The sequence below is a fragment of the Beta vulgaris genome, chromosome 6 (assembly GCF_026745355.1).
Source record: "Beta vulgaris subsp. vulgaris cultivar EL10 chromosome 6, EL10.2, whole genome shotgun sequence".
In the NCBI taxonomy this organism is placed as follows: Eukaryota; Viridiplantae; Streptophyta; class Magnoliopsida; order Caryophyllales; family Amaranthaceae; genus Beta; species Beta vulgaris.
The window spans coordinates 49546282-49565297 of record NC_079207.1 but is presented as its reverse complement, the minus strand read 5'-3'; the positions used below and the strand labels follow the sequence as shown (position 1 = coordinate 49565297).

Below are 19016 nucleotides of genomic sequence, written 5' to 3'. Positions count from 1 at the left end.
AGCAGACTTTTTTTGTAATTAAATATTGTTCATATACTATACTATAGTTTAACACTTGGCAGGAAAAATAAGCGCCACTTGTCTATTTTTCTGTCAATCTATAGCTACATATATAACATATAATTGGATAGGTTGTTTAACAAAGACATGGAAAGAAAGATAATCTTATTTTAATTTCTTGATTCACGAGGATTACACTTAACCCATAACACTAATATGTAATCCTGTCGTATGTATCTTTTACTAATTTTTTTCTATAACATCTTCAAAAAAAACTAATTTGATATATCCAAACTTCTCTTAACCTATTCAAAACACGTAAGTATATTTTACTCATGACTTATATGAACTTATTATTTCTTATATAAGTTAGAACAAAACACTACCTAAATCCTTAAAATACTTATTGGTGTTATACTTTTAGGTTGGAAGAGATGATCAATATTAATTTCTATTATATAAGCGAAGGAAAGCTATGGTGTCCCATTTGAAAAGACTTTTTAACTCTTCATTCAATTAAAAAAAGAGTACCTGTTAAGTTTTTGAGATTTTCCTCAATCATAACTCTTTCTAATTTAAAATATGTGTATGAAAGAAAGTTCAAAGTAGCTAAAATAAACTTTCATAAAAATATGTGTATGGAAAGAACAAAATTTATGATTGAAGAATAAATTAACATAACTAAAGTTGGTACTTAATGCCGCATAAGAGAAAGCGTTCTTCCAAAATCCACCAAGAACATGGCGAAAACAATAATAACATGTCTGTCGAAAGCCAACTAAGGAAAGAAAGAAGGCAAAAACCGAGTAAAGAAGATATTAGTTTGACGAATTCGGAACCTCCAAATCTTCCGGTTGAGCTTCTTGAAGTAGTACATAATTTAGGTGGTGGTGATGATGAGCCAAAACTCGTGATTCAAAAATATGTTTTTTAGTCGGATGATCAATATTAATTTGTACCGGAGTGCTAGTTATTTGGAGTAAACACAGGAAGAGAGAAAAGGTAAGTGTGAAGAAGAAGTTGATTTTAACAAACGTATCGATTACCGGCAACAGAATAAATTCTTGTGTAAATTTCTTTTGCCTATAAAAAATTAAATAACAGAATATTTGTAATACAATCACTTGGCAATAATAAGAATCGTCAATTGTCGATTTTTGGGCAAAATCTATAGCTACGTATATAGCGATTTGAACATGTGACCTATTTGTTCACAACACTTCAATCTTAACCACTCTGTCAAGACATTTTTGGTACACATATAGCAGATAATAGCTTGTTTGACAAAGATACTGAAATAAAAGAAGAACCGTATTTTAATTTCTTGACTCACGAGGATTATATTTAAACTATAACTTAATATGTAATCCTCTCATATGTATCATTTTCTAATTTTTTAGCTGTAAAAACTTTTTAAAAATTATTGAACTAATTTCATATATCTAAACTTCTCTTAACTTATTAAAAAAACAATTTTTTGGACATGGCTTATGTGAACTTATTTGTTTCTTGTATAAGTTAGAACAAACACTCCCTAAATCTTTAAATGCTTAGTGGCGTTTGGTATACCAGTGGAATGAAAACAATTGACAGGTTTATGATTGAGAAAGAAAATGTGATTTGTTTCCACATGATAAGGTAACAAATGGGGGGTTTGTATTTCCTGCCACAACGATATTTGTTACTTAACACTCGTACCAAACAATTAGAATTGACAACGTTTATTTAAATCCATTCCTATATCAAGTTTTTTATACCAAACACCCTCTATAACTATGTTGGAAGAGAAGATCCAAATTAATTTGTACTAGCACTAGCAAGAAGGATGATTTATTCAAATGTACCTATTACAAAGTGCAGCAACGAAATCTACGAGTCTTTAACTCTACCATATAGTTAAATTGAACCTCCTTTATAAAAAAAATTGAGCTTAATTATTTTTTCTTATTTTTTATTGAACTTTACAAAGCTAATTTCTAGTTTTTGTCAACTTTTACAGTTTTACCATTAATCAAAACTTTTTAAAAATAATTTTAAAATTAGAAAAAATAGATTGAAGATAAAGACTTGCCTAATTTTTTCCCTTATCAAACAATTATGGAAGATTATAAAAAAAGACAGTGGGAGTATCTTAATTTTAGTTACAAGTAACAATCCGACTTATGTGGACCGGGTTCACGTTAACATTAGTGTGCACCAGATTAAAAGTACGTATCATTGCTGAACAATTCACTATATCATGCGAAAACGACTATATTATGCAGAACCCACCATTCATTTAGACACCACTATATCTGCGGAAACTCACTATATAATTCACACCACTCACTATATCATTCAAACACACACTTATTATATAGAAACTACTACATTATTCAGAAACAAACTATATCATGATAAACTCCTATATCATTCAGACACCCACTATATCAAGCAGAAACTCGGTATATCATTCAAACGCTCACTATATCATGAAGGATCTAAATCATTCTATATGTTGGAACATGTGTCATGAATATCTACGAAACTTAGATCTTCCTATATGATAAAACATTTTAATTAATTCCTTCATTATATTGCTATAAATTCATCACTTTATATTTTCCGTTAATAAAATCTACTATATTGCATATAAGTTAACTATATTTATGTATAATTGAAGTTAATATCAATTACCAACCCGGTGCACACTAAGTTAGTGTACACCAGTTTCATTTAAATTTTTTTGTACAAGTAAATGCTTAAACTATTAATACTTGGTCGAAATTTTGTATGTGGAAATGTTGCATATAATAAACATCAACTACTTTCAATTTTTTGTACCTACTTTCTATTTAGTGTAATGACTATAGATTACAGACATAATATTTTACTAATTAAATATTTTTCATTCACTACTATACTTAATTTTTAAAAATATGAATACTTGGTAGGAAAAAGAAGTGCCATTTGTCGATAATTGAAAGACAAAAAGAACCTTGTTTTCATGACTACGAGGATTATTATATTTAAAGGAAAAATTGACAAAAATATCCCAATTATGTCCGGTCCGCTCAAAATAATCCGAACTTTGGGTTATTCTAGAATAATCCAAACTATTTAGGGTACCTTTCCAAAATAATCCAAAATTTAATTTTTCTTGCCTTCAATGATCCCTTTTGGGTCTATTATATATAGGATAATTTAAAAGTTTGGATTATTTTGAGAACGTATCCCCATAGTTTAGATTATTCTAGAATAACCATAGTTGGATTATTTGAGCGAAACAGTGATAGTTTGGATTATTCTTGTCAATATTTCCTATTTAAAATATAACTTAACATGAACCGTGTCATATTTATCTTTTTCCAATTGTGTAATTTGTGAATATATTTCAAAATTATTGAACTCACGAGTCATGACTTATGTGTAAATACATATAGCTCGTTACTATCATTTTTAGATGTTGAATAAACATTTGTTATGGTAATTGTATTAGGTCTCAAAAGGTTTAATACTTATTTTATATAAAGACCCAATTATATTGTGCAGTCCATGAAAGAAAGTTAACAGAAGTCAAGGATTAATTAAAGTATTCAGGAGATGAAAGTCAAGCAAAGACGAGGAAATAAGTAGTTAACAATATGATCATAGGACATGCTACGTAAGCAAGAACGTGCATTCTTCAATGCCAACAAAAATAGTTATGATTTGAATCATAGATGATTCATGTCATTTCCCTCCAAAGATGCATGGAAGTTACGTAGCAATATTTGGTGTATAAATACAAGGGAGATGATCAACCCAAAAAACTAAATACAACACACAACACTTGCAAATTACTTTCTAGCGTAGCCTCGCCTTAGCCTAGCCATCCCCTTCTGGGGTTCTAGTTTAGTTCTTAGATTTAGAGCACTTACTAGTGACGAGTTTGTTCATTCTCTAGTTTAAGAAGGAATTCATGGAGGTAATAATCTTTGTGTTTTCCCTTTAATTGTCCAGCCTGAATTATCCTTATATGTGTTTATGAAATTTATTCTAGGAAATTTATGATGTGTAAATGGGAATATTGGGCTCTAATTAATAGATTAATTATTGCGCATCTTCTTCTACTTAATGCTTTTCGCCTGAATATATTGGGTGTTGTAGTTTAGCCAATTTTTTTTTTTGAAAGAGTTTAACCAATTATATTACAACAAAGTATGTTAGCAAGATTTTATCAAATTAAAAAACGATAACCCCAGGGACTAGGACTCTAGTGGCATTCAATGCCAAACTATTGGATGTGCATTGACTTGTTTGCAAAGTCAACTAACTAATTTTGCACCAATTACAAGATCATACATGATACTATTAATTTGTACTCGAAGTGCTAGTAATTTCGAGCAAATATAGGAAGAGAGATAAAATGCAGGCGCCCAGCTAGGCGAGAAGAAGGAAGGTGATTTATTCAACCTTTAATAATAACAACTAACTCCGACAAACTTTGTTGAATTGAATCCGTTTTTACGCGAGCAGAAGATTATGATTGATTTATATCCTATATTTTAAAAGAGTTGCGCCGGACTGGGCCAACTAGCCTTATGTCGGATCAGGTTAATGAATCTCACATCGCATTAAACTGAGTGCTTGTTTGGCTGCAATGGAAATTTAATTCCCTTGTGAAATTCCTAGCAATTAGTCTAAGTTGTTTGGTAGTCACAAAGGAAGTTGTAATTCATAGGAATTTATTATGTAGCAATTGTGAGTGACCAAGGGGAGGGTATTAGGTAAACCAATTCCTACATTTTGCGGAAATTTCAAATTCCCATGAATTTTCATTTTCCCCATTTCGATCAACCAAACAACTACCAAAATTAGAAAATCATTGGAATTTCTATTACCTGCCAATTTCCTGTATACCAAACAACTCAGATGGATGAATATGTAAAATTATTATGGAATGTCTATCTGATATCCAACTTGAGTATTCGAAAATTTAAATATCGGACAAGGCTATTAGTATCACTTTAAATTTGCATATTAGTACAAAAAAAAGAATTTGTACAATAAATCTTAGAAAATTACAGGTTCGAATAATATTAATATCTTTTTTTTCCTTTTTCTTTGCTAAATTGAATTCTCTAGATCATAATATCATCGACTCTTTATTTGATTTTGAACAAATAGTAGGTTTCATGGTGATATAATTTATTTATGTGGTAACATTGGTAAGCAATATTGATATGTTAAAATAATAAAATTTTCAACTTTAGTTAGGTACCCGACTTGATATCGAAATCGATGCACATAGTTATTGATCCATGTACAAGTTAAACTTTATTATCGTGCTCATATTGAAATTAAAAATAATGTCCATGAATAAGCCACAGTCCACCAGCATGCCTCTTGTGTAGTGCTAGGCTAGTACTCAGACCAAGCCAAACTCGTACCGGGTTGATATCTTTTTGGTGTTTAGTTGTTTACTAAAGTAGTATTGGTACAATGTTGAGGAGAATAAAAGGAAAACTAAACTTCATAGTACGTAGTATATGTTATTGTGTTTATTTCCTTGGTGTTGTGTAGATGTTGTAACTATGTGGAGTAGCCGAGTAGTATTTTTTTAAAAAGAAAGAAAATAAACTAAGAAGAACTAGAAAATGAAGCAAAATCATCGAATAGAGCACATCTTGACATATATAGTTATCTCATGCAACACGATATTATTGGATAACAATTCACATATTGTACCTATTGCCCTCTTCTCCTCTACTCCAAATTAAAGTCTAGACTTATTCAGAGAAACATTATCTCCCATTGAAACAAGGAAACTAGAGATAATATAATTCTAGTAATAACACCTTCCAAAATCAAGTAACAAAATCAAACCATATTAATACTCACCTGTTAATTTACTCAGTGTTTGTTATGTTCCGCAGGTTAGTAACAAAATCAAACCATATCAAAGGAGGATATAGACAAGGAAATATAATTGATTATAAGCTAATCAAAGTCTAATATATACATCAAGATTCAAGATCACGAGAACGATATTATTATAAAGCTACTAAAACTATACATCTTAAATTCTGAAAAAAAATTCTAGACTAATATTATATGAAAAAGACGTTTAAACTCGAGTTGAGATGCCATGGATGATATTCTTCTTCAGTAACCATCTTGCCATGAGTTTATATGCGTGCTGAGTCATGTGAACTCCATCCCAACTGACGCGCTCATAGGGATGCTTGCAAACAGGAACTCCATTGTATCCACACATGCTTGTCATGTTAAATTTGTATTCATTGTTGCTAATCCCACAACATGTCTTTTGCACTTCATCCTTCTTGAATCCGAGTGAAGCTGCATGTTTAAGGAGTTCCCTCAAGGCATTGTAATAGTTAGCATAAACAATAGCAACCTTTGAATGCTGCTCTTGAAGCTTCCTAATAGCTTCTTGTAAGTGATCATTTTGAAACGTCGCGAATTCGTTCAATCTTTTAAGACAGTGAAGCTCATCGTACATATTTAAGTCATTCGTTTGGAAGGCGCTGAGATAGATAGGCATACAACCAATTGGGAAGTAACCAGGAATCACAACTTGAGTTGCACATGAACTAATTACTTCCTGTACAGCACTTGTGATGCCTTGAATAACTTCATCTACCATTTGTTGAACATCTTGGAGTGATTTTTGTTGGAAGAAAGCATAGTTGAAGTCATTACCACCTGTTTCGATGATGAAAAGGGCGTTCGCGAGCTTGTGTTTACAGTCTGAAGAATGCTTACAAAGTGACTGAAGGTGAGACTTAAACCAGCCCAATTGAACATGTAGTGAACTGTTAAGAGAACGTATTGTGTCGGACTCGTCCGACCATAATCTTTGGTCGGACGACTTTCAGGCGGTTTAAAATTTTTTTCAGTTAGTCTTAATTTTTTTCAGTTAGTATTAATTTTTTTTCAGTTAGTCTTCATTTTTTTTCAGTTAGTCTTCATTTTTTTCTGTTAGTCTTAATTTGTTTTCAGTTAGTCTTCATTTTTTTCAGTTAGTCTAAATGAAAGTAAGTTACCTCTAAATGAAAGTAACTTAGGTCTAAATGAAAGTAACTTAGGTCTAAATGAAAGTAAGTTTGGTCTAAATGAAAGTAACTTAGGTCTAAATGAAAGTAACTTAGGTCTAACTGAAAGTAACTTAGGTCTAAATGAAAGTAAGTTAGGTCTAAATGAAAGTAAGTTACCTCTAAATGAAAGTAACTTAGGTCTAACTGAAAGTAACTTAGGTGTAACTGAAAGTAACCTAGGTCTAACTGAAAGTAACTTAGGTCTAATTGAAAGTAAGTTAGGTCTAAATGAAAGTAAGTTAGGTATAAATTAATGAAAGTAAGTTAGGTCTAAATTAATGAATGTAAGTTAGGTCTAAATCAAAGTAACTTGGGATTCATAGTTTTATTTTTTCAGTTAGTCTTAATTTTTTTTCAGTTAGTCTTCATTTTTTTTCAATTGGTCATCATTTAGTTAATGTTTTTCAGTTAGTTTCTAATTTTTTTCAGTTGGTCTTCTTTTTTTTTTCAGTTAGTCTTCATTTTTTCAGTTAATGTTTTTCAGTTAGTTTCTAATTTTTTTCAGTTAGTCTTCATTTTTTTCAGTTAGTCTTCATTTTTTTTCAGTTGAAATCCAACTTCCTAATACTTTTCTCCAACAACTGTATCCTCCATTTCATAAATCTCTGCCTTTTTTCTTCATCAGAGAATGTTTGCTGGTAGAAATCCTTATCTTGAAAAGCACCATAAACATTATAACACACAGGATGACCTTCTTTGCTAAATCCATGCATGAAAACCATCTTCTCCAAATCATCACCGAAATCTTCTTTAAGCAACTCATCGATTTTAAACTCCTTCCTCCACTTAATGGTAGATTTTATCATTGCAAACGCATCGTTTACTATGAAGTCACGAATATTATTCATCAGTTCATCACCATTCACGGAGCCGCCGCGCCGTTCTCCTTCGTCCGACGAACATATTGGGTCAGGCGGTCTGACCCAATACTTTCACATTTTTTAATTACTTATCTATTACTTTAAATTATAAGAAGTTCATACTTAGAAAATATACAGATAGACCAATAGGTTCATCTTATATAATGACATATTTTTGACTTAGTCAGACCTATTATATAAAAAAAATATACAGTTGTATTGTTTTAAAAACAAATGGAGCAATTGTTATAAAGTTCGTGATAGAAAAATTGATGGTTAAAGATTCCAAGTTGGAAAAAAAATACGAATTATATATTTAGTTTGTAACAATGGATATTCAATACAAAGGAACAAGAATAAGGCATCGAAAGTGAATCAAAAAGCATTATTTATTGTCTAAAAGACAAAAAATAATTAAAGCAAAAAAATCCTTTGACTAATAGGGCACCAAACCATTTTCCATTATACTACCTCTGTTTTATTTAGTTGCAACATTCACCTTTTTGCAAAACTTTAAGAAATGAGAAAATAGAGTATAATTGACTCATTAGCCCCTGCTACTAGTATTAATTAGGTTCAAAAGAGTAGGTGAAGTAAGGGTCATATAGTCAAATTATCCCAAAAGCTTTCCTAAAAAAGGAAATGTTACAACTAATAAAAAACACCTAAAAGTAGAAATTGTGCAACTAAATAAAAACAGAGGTAGTACATGAAACGAAAATCATCATTTTTATTAACAAAAAAGGAAAAAGAAAGTTAAAGCCAAAATCTTTATTTGACTAGTGCAGGAATCGAACCGTGCTCAATAATACATGACCTAACACATCCCTCTAACCACTAGAGTGAATTCCATTATGTAAAACGTAGGCGGAGAGGCTCATTTATTCTTTTTCTAGTCTTTATTCAAAGAGAAAAACAAAGAGGGGGGGGGGGGGTTTTGCCATCTAGGATTCTTTATGGGTCCTCCTCTGTTGATAGATGAACAATATTTCTTAAGAAAATGTTGTATTAATTATCGGAGGAACTACTAAATTAATACTCCACCATCCCTAGAAGATTTGAGCACTTGTCTGAATACGTAGTTTAAGGTGATACGTTGTAGTGCAGTTGTTCCGATATGGAATAAATGAAGTATATATAAAAGAGGTAGGATTCAGACAAGGAAATTAAATTGAATATAGCTAATCAAAGTCTAATACATCAAGATCACGGTAACATTATTATTAAATCTACTAAAACTGTACATCTTAAATTCTGAAAAATTCTAGACTAATATTAATTGATCAAGATCTAAGAAAAAAATGAAAAAGACGTCTAAGCTTGAGTTGAGATGCCATGGATGATATTCTTCTTCAATAACCATCTTGCATGAGTTTAAGCCTAAAAAAAGATCTTTTCTTTTTATCTTTTAACCTAAAAAGATATTTAAGCGACAGTCACAGACCATTTTACCAAACAGATTATGCAATCACCAAGCGTATCAGTTTCAGCACCTTAATAATTTCTGCTACCTAATCAGTTTTAGGTCCATTTCAACCAGTGTTGCCAAACATAACCATTGTGCCAAAAATTTGACTTTCTCGCTGAAAATAGTATTTTTGGTACCTTTTTAACAAAACTTGAATTTAGGTTGATACATCTTCGCAAAAAAAATTTAATGAGGTATATCCCACAAAATGCCCTATTTCCCTGGTATATCCCCGCAAAAACTCTAGAAATTAAAATAAATTGAAGATGAAGAAAGTAGACTTTTTTTGTAATTAAATATTGTTCATATACTATACTATAGTTTAACACTTGGCAGGAAAAATAAGAGCCACTTGTCTAATTTTTCTGTAAATCTATAGCTACATATATAACATATAATTGGATAGGTTGTTTAACAAAGACATGGAAAGAAAGAATAATCTTATTTTAATTTCTTGATTCACGAGGATTACACTTAAACCATAACACTAGTATGTAATCCTGTCGTATGTATCTTTTACTAATTTTTTTCTATAACATCTTCAAAAAAAACTAATTTGATATATCCAAACTTCTCTTAACCTATTCAAAACACGTAAGTATATTTTACTCATGACTTATATGAACTTATTATTTCTTATATAATTTAGAACAAAACACTACCTAAATCCTTAAAATACTTATTGGTGTTATACTTTTAGGTTGGAAGAGATGATCAATATTAATTTCTATTATATAAGCGAAGGAAAGCTATGCTGTCCCATTTGAAAAGACTTTTTAACTCTTCATTCAATTAAAAAAAGATTACCTGTTATGTTTTTGAGATTTTCCTCAATCATAACTCTTTCTAATTTAAAATATGTGTATGAAAGAAAGTTCAAAGTAGCTAAAATAAACTTTCATAAAAATATGTGTATGGAAAGAACAAAATTTATGATTGAAGAATAAATTAACATAACTAAAGTTGGTACTGTAATGCCGCATAAGAGAAAGCGTTCTTCCAAAATCCACCAAGAACATGGCAGAAACAATAATAACATGTCTGTCGAAAGCCAACTAAGGAAAGAAAGAAGGCAAAAACCGAGTAAAGAAGATATTAGTTTGATGAATTCGGAACCTCCAAATCTTCCGGTTGAGCTTCTTGAAGTAGTACATAATTTAGGTGGTGGTGATGATGAGCCAAAACTCGTGATAAATATGTTTTTTACTCGGATGATCAATATTAGTTTGTACCGGAGTGCTAGTTATTTGGAGTAAACACAGGAAGAGAGAAAAGGTAGGTGTGAAGAAGAAGTTGATTTTAACAAACGTATCGATTACCGGCAAAAGAATAAATTCTTGTGTAAATTTCTTTTGCCTATAAAAAATTAAATAACAGAATATTTGTAATACAATCACTTGGCAATAATAAGAATCGTCAATTGTCGATTTTTGGGCAAATCTATAGCTACGTATATAACGATTTGAACATGTGACCTATTTGTTCACAACACTTCAATCTTAACCACTCTGTCAAGACATTTTTGGTACATATATAGCAGATAATAGCTTGTTTAACAAAGATACTGAAAGAAAAAGAAGAACCGTATTTTAATTTCTTGACTCACGAGGATTACATTTAAACTATAACACTAATATGTAATCCTCTCATATGTATCATTTTCTAATTTTTTAGCTGTAAAAACTTTTTAAAAATTATTGAACTAATTTCATATATCTAAACTTCTCTTAACTTATTAAAAAAACAAATTTGTGGACATGGCTTATGTGAACTTATTGTTTCTTGTATAAGTTAGAACAAACACTACCTAAATCTTTAAAATACTTAGTGGCGTTTGGTATACCAGTGGAATGAAAACAGTTGACAGGTTTATGATTGAGAAAGAAAATGTGATTTGTTTCCACTTGATAAGGTAACAAAGGGGGGTTTGTATTTCCTGCCACAAACGATATTTGTTACTTAACACTCGTACCAAACAATTAGAATTGACAACGTTTATTTAAATCCATTTCCTATATCAAGTTTTTTATACCAAACACCCTCTATAACTATGTTGGAAGAGAAGATCCAAATTAATTTGTACTAGCACTAGCAAGAAGGATGATTTATTCAAACGTACCTATTACAAAGTGCAGCAACGAAATCTACGAGTCTTTAACTCTACCATATAGTTAAATTGAACCTCCTTTATAAAAAAAAAAATTGAGCTTAATTATTTTTTCTTATTTTTATTGAACTTTGCAAAGCTAATTTCTAGTTTTTGTCAACTTTTACAGTTTTACCATTAATCAAAACTTTAGATTGAAGATAAAGACTTGCCTAATTTTTTCCCTTATCAAACAATTATGGAAGATTATAAAAAAAGACAGTGGGAGTAACTTAATTTTGGTTACAAGTAACAATCCGATTATGTGGACCGGGTTCACGTTAACATTAGTGTGCACCAGATTAAAAGTACGTATCATTGCTGAACAGTTCACTATATCATGCGAAAACACTATTATGTAGAAACCCACCATATCATTTAGACACACACTATATCATGCGGAAACTCACTATATAATTCACACACACTCACTATATCATTCAAACACACACTATATTATATAGAACTCAGTACATTATTCAGAAACAAACTATATCATGAATAAACTCCCTATATCATTCAGACACCCACTATATCAAGCAGAAACTCGGTATATCATTCAAACGCTCACTATATCATGCAAAAACTAAATCATTCTATATGTTGGAACATGTGTCATGATATATAGTACGCAACTTAGATCTTCCTATATGATAAAACATTTTAAATAATTCCTTCATTATATTGCTATAATTTCATCACTTATATTATCCGTTAATAAATCTACTATATTGCATACAAGTTAACTATATTTATGTATAATTCACCATATGAAGTTAATATCAATTACCAACCCGGTGCACACTAAGTTAAAATAATCCAAACTATTTAGGGTACCTTCCAAAAATAATCCAAACTTTTATTTTTCTTGCCTTCAATGATCCCTTTTGGGTCTATTATATATAGGATAATTAAAAGTTTGGATTATTTTGAGAACGTACTCCCCATAGTTTAGATTATTCTAGAATAACCCATAGTTGGGATTATTTTGAGCGAAACAGTGATAGTTTGGATTATTCTTGTCAATTTTTCGTATTTAAAATATAACATTAACATGTAACCGTGTCATATTTATCGTTTTCCAATTGTGTAATTTGTGAATATATTTCAAAATTATTGAACTCACGAGTCATGACTTATGTGTAAAATACATATAGCTCGTTACTATCATTTTTATATGTTGGATAAACATTTGTTATGGTACATTGTATTAGGCCTCAAAAGGTTTAATATTTATTTTAATATAAAGGCCCAATTATATTGTGAAGTCCATGAAAGAAAATTAACAGAAGTCAAGGATTAATTAAAGTATTCAGGAGATGGAAGTCAAGCAAAGACGAGGGAATGAGTAGTTAACAATATGATCATAGGACATGCTACATAAGCAAGAACGTGCATACTTCAACGCCAAAAAAGCAGTTATGATTTGAATCATAGATGATTCAAGTCATTTCCCTCCAAAGATGCATGGAAGTTACGTAGCATATTTGGTGTATAAATACAAGGGAGATGATCAACCCAAAGACAACAAATACAACACACAAAATCTTGCAAATTACTTTCTAGCGTAGCCTCGCCTTAGCCTAGCCATCCCCCTTTTGGGGTTCTAGTTTAGTTCTTAGATTTAGAGCACGTACTAGTGATGAGTTTGTTCATTCTCTAGTTTAAGAAGGAACTCATGGAGGTAATAATCTTTATGTTTTCCCTTTAATTGTCCAGCCTGAATTATCCTTATATGTGTTATGAAATTTATTTTAGAAATTTATGATGTGTAAATGGGAATATTGGGATCTAATTAATAGATTAATTATTGCGCATCTTGTTCTACTTAATGCTTTTCGCCTGAATATATTGGGTGTTGTAGTTTAGCCAATTTTTTTTTTTTTGAAAGAGTTTAACCAATTATATTACAACAAAGTACGTTAGCAAGATTTTATCAAATTAAAACCGATAACCCCAGGGACTAGGACTCTAGTGGCATTCAATACCAAACTATTGGATGTGCATTGACTTATTTGCAAAGTCAACTAACTAATTTTGCACAAATTACAAGATCATACATGATACTATTAATTTGTACTCGAAGTGCTAGTAATTTCGAGCAAATATAGGAAGAGAGATAAAATGCAGGCGCCCAGCTAGGCGAGAAGACGGAAGGTGATTTATTCAACCTTTAATAATAACAACTAACTCCGACAAACTTTGTTGAATTGAATCCATTTTTGCGCGAGCTGAAGATTATGATTGATTTATATCCTATATTTTAAAAGAGTTGCGCCGGACTGGGCCAACTAGCCTTATGTCGGATCAGGTTAATGAATCTCACGTCGCATTAAACTGAGTGCTTGTTTGGCTGCAATGGAAATTTACTTCCCTTGTGAAATTCCTAGCAATTAGTCTAAGTTGTTTGGTAGTCACAAAGGAAGTTGTAATTCATAGGAATTTATTATGTAGCAATTGTGAGTGACCAAGGGGAGGGTATTAGGTAAACCAATTCCTATATTTTGCGGAAATTTCAAATTCCCATGAATTTTCATTTTCCCCACTTTCGATCAACCAAACAACTACCAAAATTAGAAAATCATCGGAATTTCTATTACCTACCAATTTCCTGTATACCAAACAACTCAGATGGTGAATGATGTAATATTAAAATTATCATGGAATGTCTATCTGATATCCAACTTCAGTATTTGAAAATTTAGATATCGGACAAGGCTATTAGTATCACTTTAAATTTACATATTAGTACAAAAAAAGAATTTATACAATAATATCTTAGGAAATTACAGGTCGTAATAATATTAATCTTTTTTTCTTCCTTTTTCTCTTGCTAAATTGAATTCTCTAGATCATAATATCATCGACTCTTTATTTGATTTTGAACAAATAGTAGGTTTTCATGGGTGATTAAATTATATTTATGTGGTAACATTGGTAAGCAATATTGATATGTTAAAATAATAAAATTTTCAACTTTAGTAGGTACCCGACTTGATATCGAAATCGATGCACATAGTTATTGATCCATGTACAAGTTAAACTTTATTATCGTGCTCATATTGAAATTAAAAATAATGTCCATGAATAAGCCACAATCCACCAGCATGCCTCTTGTGTAGTGCTAGGCTAGTACTCAGCCCAAACCAAACTCGTACCGGGTTGATATCTTTTTGGTGTTTAGTTGTTTACTAAAGTAGTATTGGTACAATGTTGAGGAGAATAAAAGGAAAACTAAACTTCATAGTACGTAGTATATGTTATTGTGTTTATTTCCTTGGTGTTGTGTAGATGTTGTAACTATGTGGAGTAGCCGAGTAGTATTTTTTTAAAAAGAAAGAAAATGAACTAAGAAGACTAGAAAATGAAGCAAAATCAGCGAATAGAGCACATCTTGACATATTTAGTTATCTCATGCAACACGGTATTATTGGATAACAATTCACATATTGTACCTTTTCCTCTTCTCGTCTACTCCAAATTAAAGTCCAGACTTATTCAGAGAAACATTATCTCCCATTGAAACAAGCAAACTAGAGACAATATTATTCTAGTAATAACACCTTCCAAAATCAAGTAACAAAATCAAACCATATTAATACTCACCTGTTAATTTACTCAGTGTTTCTTATGTTCAGCAGGTTAGTAACAAAATCAAACCATATTAAAGGAGGATATAGATAAGGAAATGTTGAGGATTGATTCAAATTCTATGACTGTTAATTTCTTATCAGTTACAAAGGTTTCTAATTCTAAAGTTATTAATGGGAGACTTTCCAATTCTTGGCTAAGTCAGTTATGTTTTTCTAAGTCTTGTAAAAGGCCACTGTTGTAATGAGTTTATTTGAGTGAATAACAACAACTTTCCCATATTCCTTGCTCTCCTATTTTTTTGGTTTATCATGTGGTATCAGATGCTTGGGTGAGATTCCCTTACATAAAAAAAACAAAAAACACAAAAAATACAAAAGAAAGACCAAACCACGTGCAATCCAAAGAGGAAAGTAAGAGAGAGAGTGAAAAGCTTTGTTTTGAGATACACCCCTGCACATCTCCTTCTTTCCTAAGAACCAAAACCCACATTTTTTTTTACTTGAGCGTTTCAACACAAAAATGGCAGGAAATGGCACAAATTCCACACTTCAACCCTTAATTCCCATTTTTAAAGGGGAAAAATATCATCTTTGGAGTCTTAAAATGAAGACTATGTTTAAATCCCAAGAATTGTGGGATTTGGTGGAGAACGGTTATGAAGAACCGACTCCGACACCGGCTGTGCCCAATCAACAGTTGAGGGAGACCCGCAAGAAAGATGCTAAGGCGTTGTTCTTCATTCAATCAGCATTGGATGATGATATCTTTCCCCGTATTTCAGCCGCTAGTAGTTCTCATGAGGCATGGGAGATACTCAAACAGGAGTATTTGGGTGGTCAGAGGGTAATTAAGGTAAGATTGCAAACTCTTCGTCGTGATTTTGCCGAATTAGTCATGTGTGATAAGGAGTCTGTTCAAAATTACCTCTCTAAAGTGACCAATATTGTTAGTCAAATGAGGTCTTATGGTGAAAAAATTAGCAATGAATATGTTGTGGGCAAGGTTCTGCGGAGCCTCAATAAGAATTGGGATAATGTTGTCCCTGCCATTGAAGAATCAAAGGATATGTCTTCTTATACCTTTGATGAATTAATGGGCTCTTTATTAGCTCATGAAAGAAGGGTGAGAAAAACAAGTGATAAGGTAGAAGAGAAGGTCTTTCAAGTGAAGGGGGAGTCTTCTTATAAGGAGAAGACAAAATTTTTTGGTGAGTCTTCCTATAAAGGGCAGACAGATTATTCTGGCCGTGGACATGGAAGAGGTGGTTTTCACGGTCTTGGTCGCAGTGGCAGCAGAGGAAGAGGACGTTCTTATGAAGGGCGTCATGACAAGAAATCCTTCTAGTGCAATTACTGTCAAAAGTTTGGTCACAAGGAGGCATATTGTTGGGCTAAACAAAAGAATGCACAAAAGGTAAATTTTGCAGAAACAGTTGAAGAGGAGTCCAAATTGTTTATGACGCATTCCCGAATAAGTGATCAGGCTGATGGTGTATGGTTTGTTGATAGCGGGTGTTCAAATCATATGTCCTGCTCGAAGGCCCTTTTCAAAGAGCTTGGTGAAACGTTGAAGAGTGAAGTGCGGCTCGGAGATGACAAACCCATCCAAGTCGAAGGGAAAGGTACCATTGCCATAAATACACATCAAGGTGATGCCAAACTTATTCATAATGTGCAGTTTGTGCCTAGTTTAGCATACAACTTATTAAGCGTTGGTCAGTTAGTGAGCAGTGGCTATTCTGTGATTTTTGAAGATGCTATGTGCATTGTTACTGATAAAAAAAGTGACAAAATCATTGCTCGCATTCCTATGACACATAATAGAATGTTCCCACTTGATGTCATTAATGATGTGAGTAGTGCACTAACTGTTAAGGGTGATAATGAAACTAGACTTTGGCATATGCGTTTTGGGCATTTGAATGTTAAAAGTTTAAGAGTCTTGACTAACAATGAAATGGTTATTGGACTACCGAAAATTGGTGAACATGCCTTTTGTGAGGGGTGTGTGTATGGGAAACAACGTAGGTTGCCTTTTCCTTCTGGCCAGTCATGGCGAGCATCAAACTTCCTTGATTTAGTTCATGCTGATTTATGTGGGCCGATGAGAACTGAGTCTATAGGTGGTAGTTGATATTTTTTATTACTCACCGATGATTTTACTAGAATGAGCTGGGTTTATTTTTTGGCATTCAAGTCTGAGGCTTTTAATGAGTTCAAGAAGTTTAAGGTGCTTGTGGAGAATCAAAGTGGGAGAACCATAAAGGCTCTTCGAACTGATCGCGGTGGTGAATTTATATCAAATGAGTTTAATGCGTTTTGTGCTGACCATGGCATTCGAAGAGAACTTACAGCACCCTACACGCCTCAACAAAATGGCGTGGCAGAGCGCAAAAATAGAACTGTTGTTGAAATGGCTCGAAGTATGCTGAAAGCGAAGGGGTTGCCAAATAAATTCTAGGGACAAGCTGTAGCAACAGCAGTCTACTTGCTGAATGTTTCTCCAACTAGAGCGGTCATGGATCGAACCCCATTTGAAGCATGGAGAGATAAAAAACCTCGGGTAAGGCACTTGAGAATATTTGGTTGTGTTGCTTATGCTTTAATTCCTGCTAATTTACGCCACAAACTTGATAGCAAATCTGAAAAATATATATTTGTTGGCTATAGTAGTGAATCTAAAGCATATAAGTTGTATAATCCGGTGAATGGCAAAGTTGTTGTGAGTAGAGATGTCAGATTTAATGAAGATGAACGATGGATATGGAGTGATGATGAGCAAATTATGGGTACAAGACTTGATATGGATGAACCTGAAGAACCTCCAGACCTTGAACAAATTAACAGGAGCAACTCATCATCTCCTGACTCAACACCTCCACATAGCCCAGCTCATAACACCAGTGGTTCCTTGTCAATATCAAGCTCACCTGATGGTTCCTCCAGCGAGACGCCTCCAAGAAAGTCCAGATCACTCAGTGATATTTACAGAACATGTAACTTTGCTTTGTATGTTTCAGACCCAACCACCTATGAAGAAGCAGCAGAGAGTGGTGTGTGGAAGGATGCAATGAAAGAAGAGATGCGGTGCATAGAGAAGAATGAGACATGGCAGCTAATTGATAAACCAGAGGGCAAGAACGTTATCGGGCTCAAGTGGGTGTTTCGCACAAAATATAACTCTGATGGGAGCATCCAAAAGCACAAAGCTCGTCTCGTTGCCAAGGGGTATGCACAACAGCAAGGTGTAGACTTTGATGAGACTTACTCACCTGTTGCTCGCTTTGAGACGGTTAGTTTAATAGCTCTTATTTAGATTAAAGCTCTATTATATTATTATTAATTGTTTGGGTTTAAAGAAGGAGAATTCATCCGATCAAAGTTTGAAAGTTTGTTATATCTTTGAAATGATTAAATAGTAGTTTTAAAATGATGGGAAAGTGGAGTAAATTGTTTCGAAGTTGTGTAGTAAAGAGTTTGATTTGGTTCAGAAATGAATTGATGTGTTTTGAAACGAGGTCTCTCGAAATGGAATGATTAGAGTTCAATGCCAACTAGTTTGCCCCTTTGTAGTTTTTGCTCCTCGATGAACCTAGGCATTGAGTTGAAGCGAGACACAAAGATGATGACAGAATGTAGGCTTGACTCTTAATTCCGAAGTGTAGAGCTCTTGGTTTTACATGTTTGGATTTTTATTTATGTTTATTTTTAAGTTCCGAGGACGAAACTTTTTGCGAGGGTGGTATACTGTAATACCCCTATTTTAAAGTGTATTTCATTAAGTGCTAAGTATGATTACTAGCCTTATTATATAATAATATTTCTCGAGTGTATTTAAAAGAAATTGAGTTTGACTATGCAATTAGTCAA

At 32.4% G+C, this 19016-nt stretch overlaps 1 protein-coding gene across 1 annotated transcript; it reads right to left on the bottom strand.

Annotated features, from left to right (window-relative positions):
* Positions 1 to 6012: 6012 nt before the first annotated feature.
* LOC125498588 (GDSL esterase/lipase At5g03980-like) lies at positions 6013 to 7885 on the bottom strand. Its single transcript, XM_057395787.1, has 2 exons — positions 7638 to 7885; positions 6013 to 6848 (listed from the first exon to the last, which is right to left on the bottom strand). Exons 1-2 carry the CDS (start codon positions 7883 to 7885, stop codon positions 6089 to 6091), a joined length of 1008 nt encoding a protein of 335 aa, XP_057251770.1. The 3' UTR covers positions 6013 to 6088.
* Between the last annotated feature and the right edge of the window lie 11131 nt (positions 7886 to 19016).

What these genes read in the sequence shown, in the direction of transcription:
- LOC125498588 (XM_057395787.1), bottom strand. Translation starts at nt 7,885, where the DNA reads ATGATAAAATCTACCATTAAGTGGAGGAAGGAGTTTAAAATCGATGAG. An exon ending in TTGGAGAAAAGTATTAGGAA is followed by an intron (nt 6,849 to 7,637) that starts GTTGGATTTCAA and finishes CTGAAAGTCGTC; the next exon opens with CGACCAAAGATTATGGTCGG.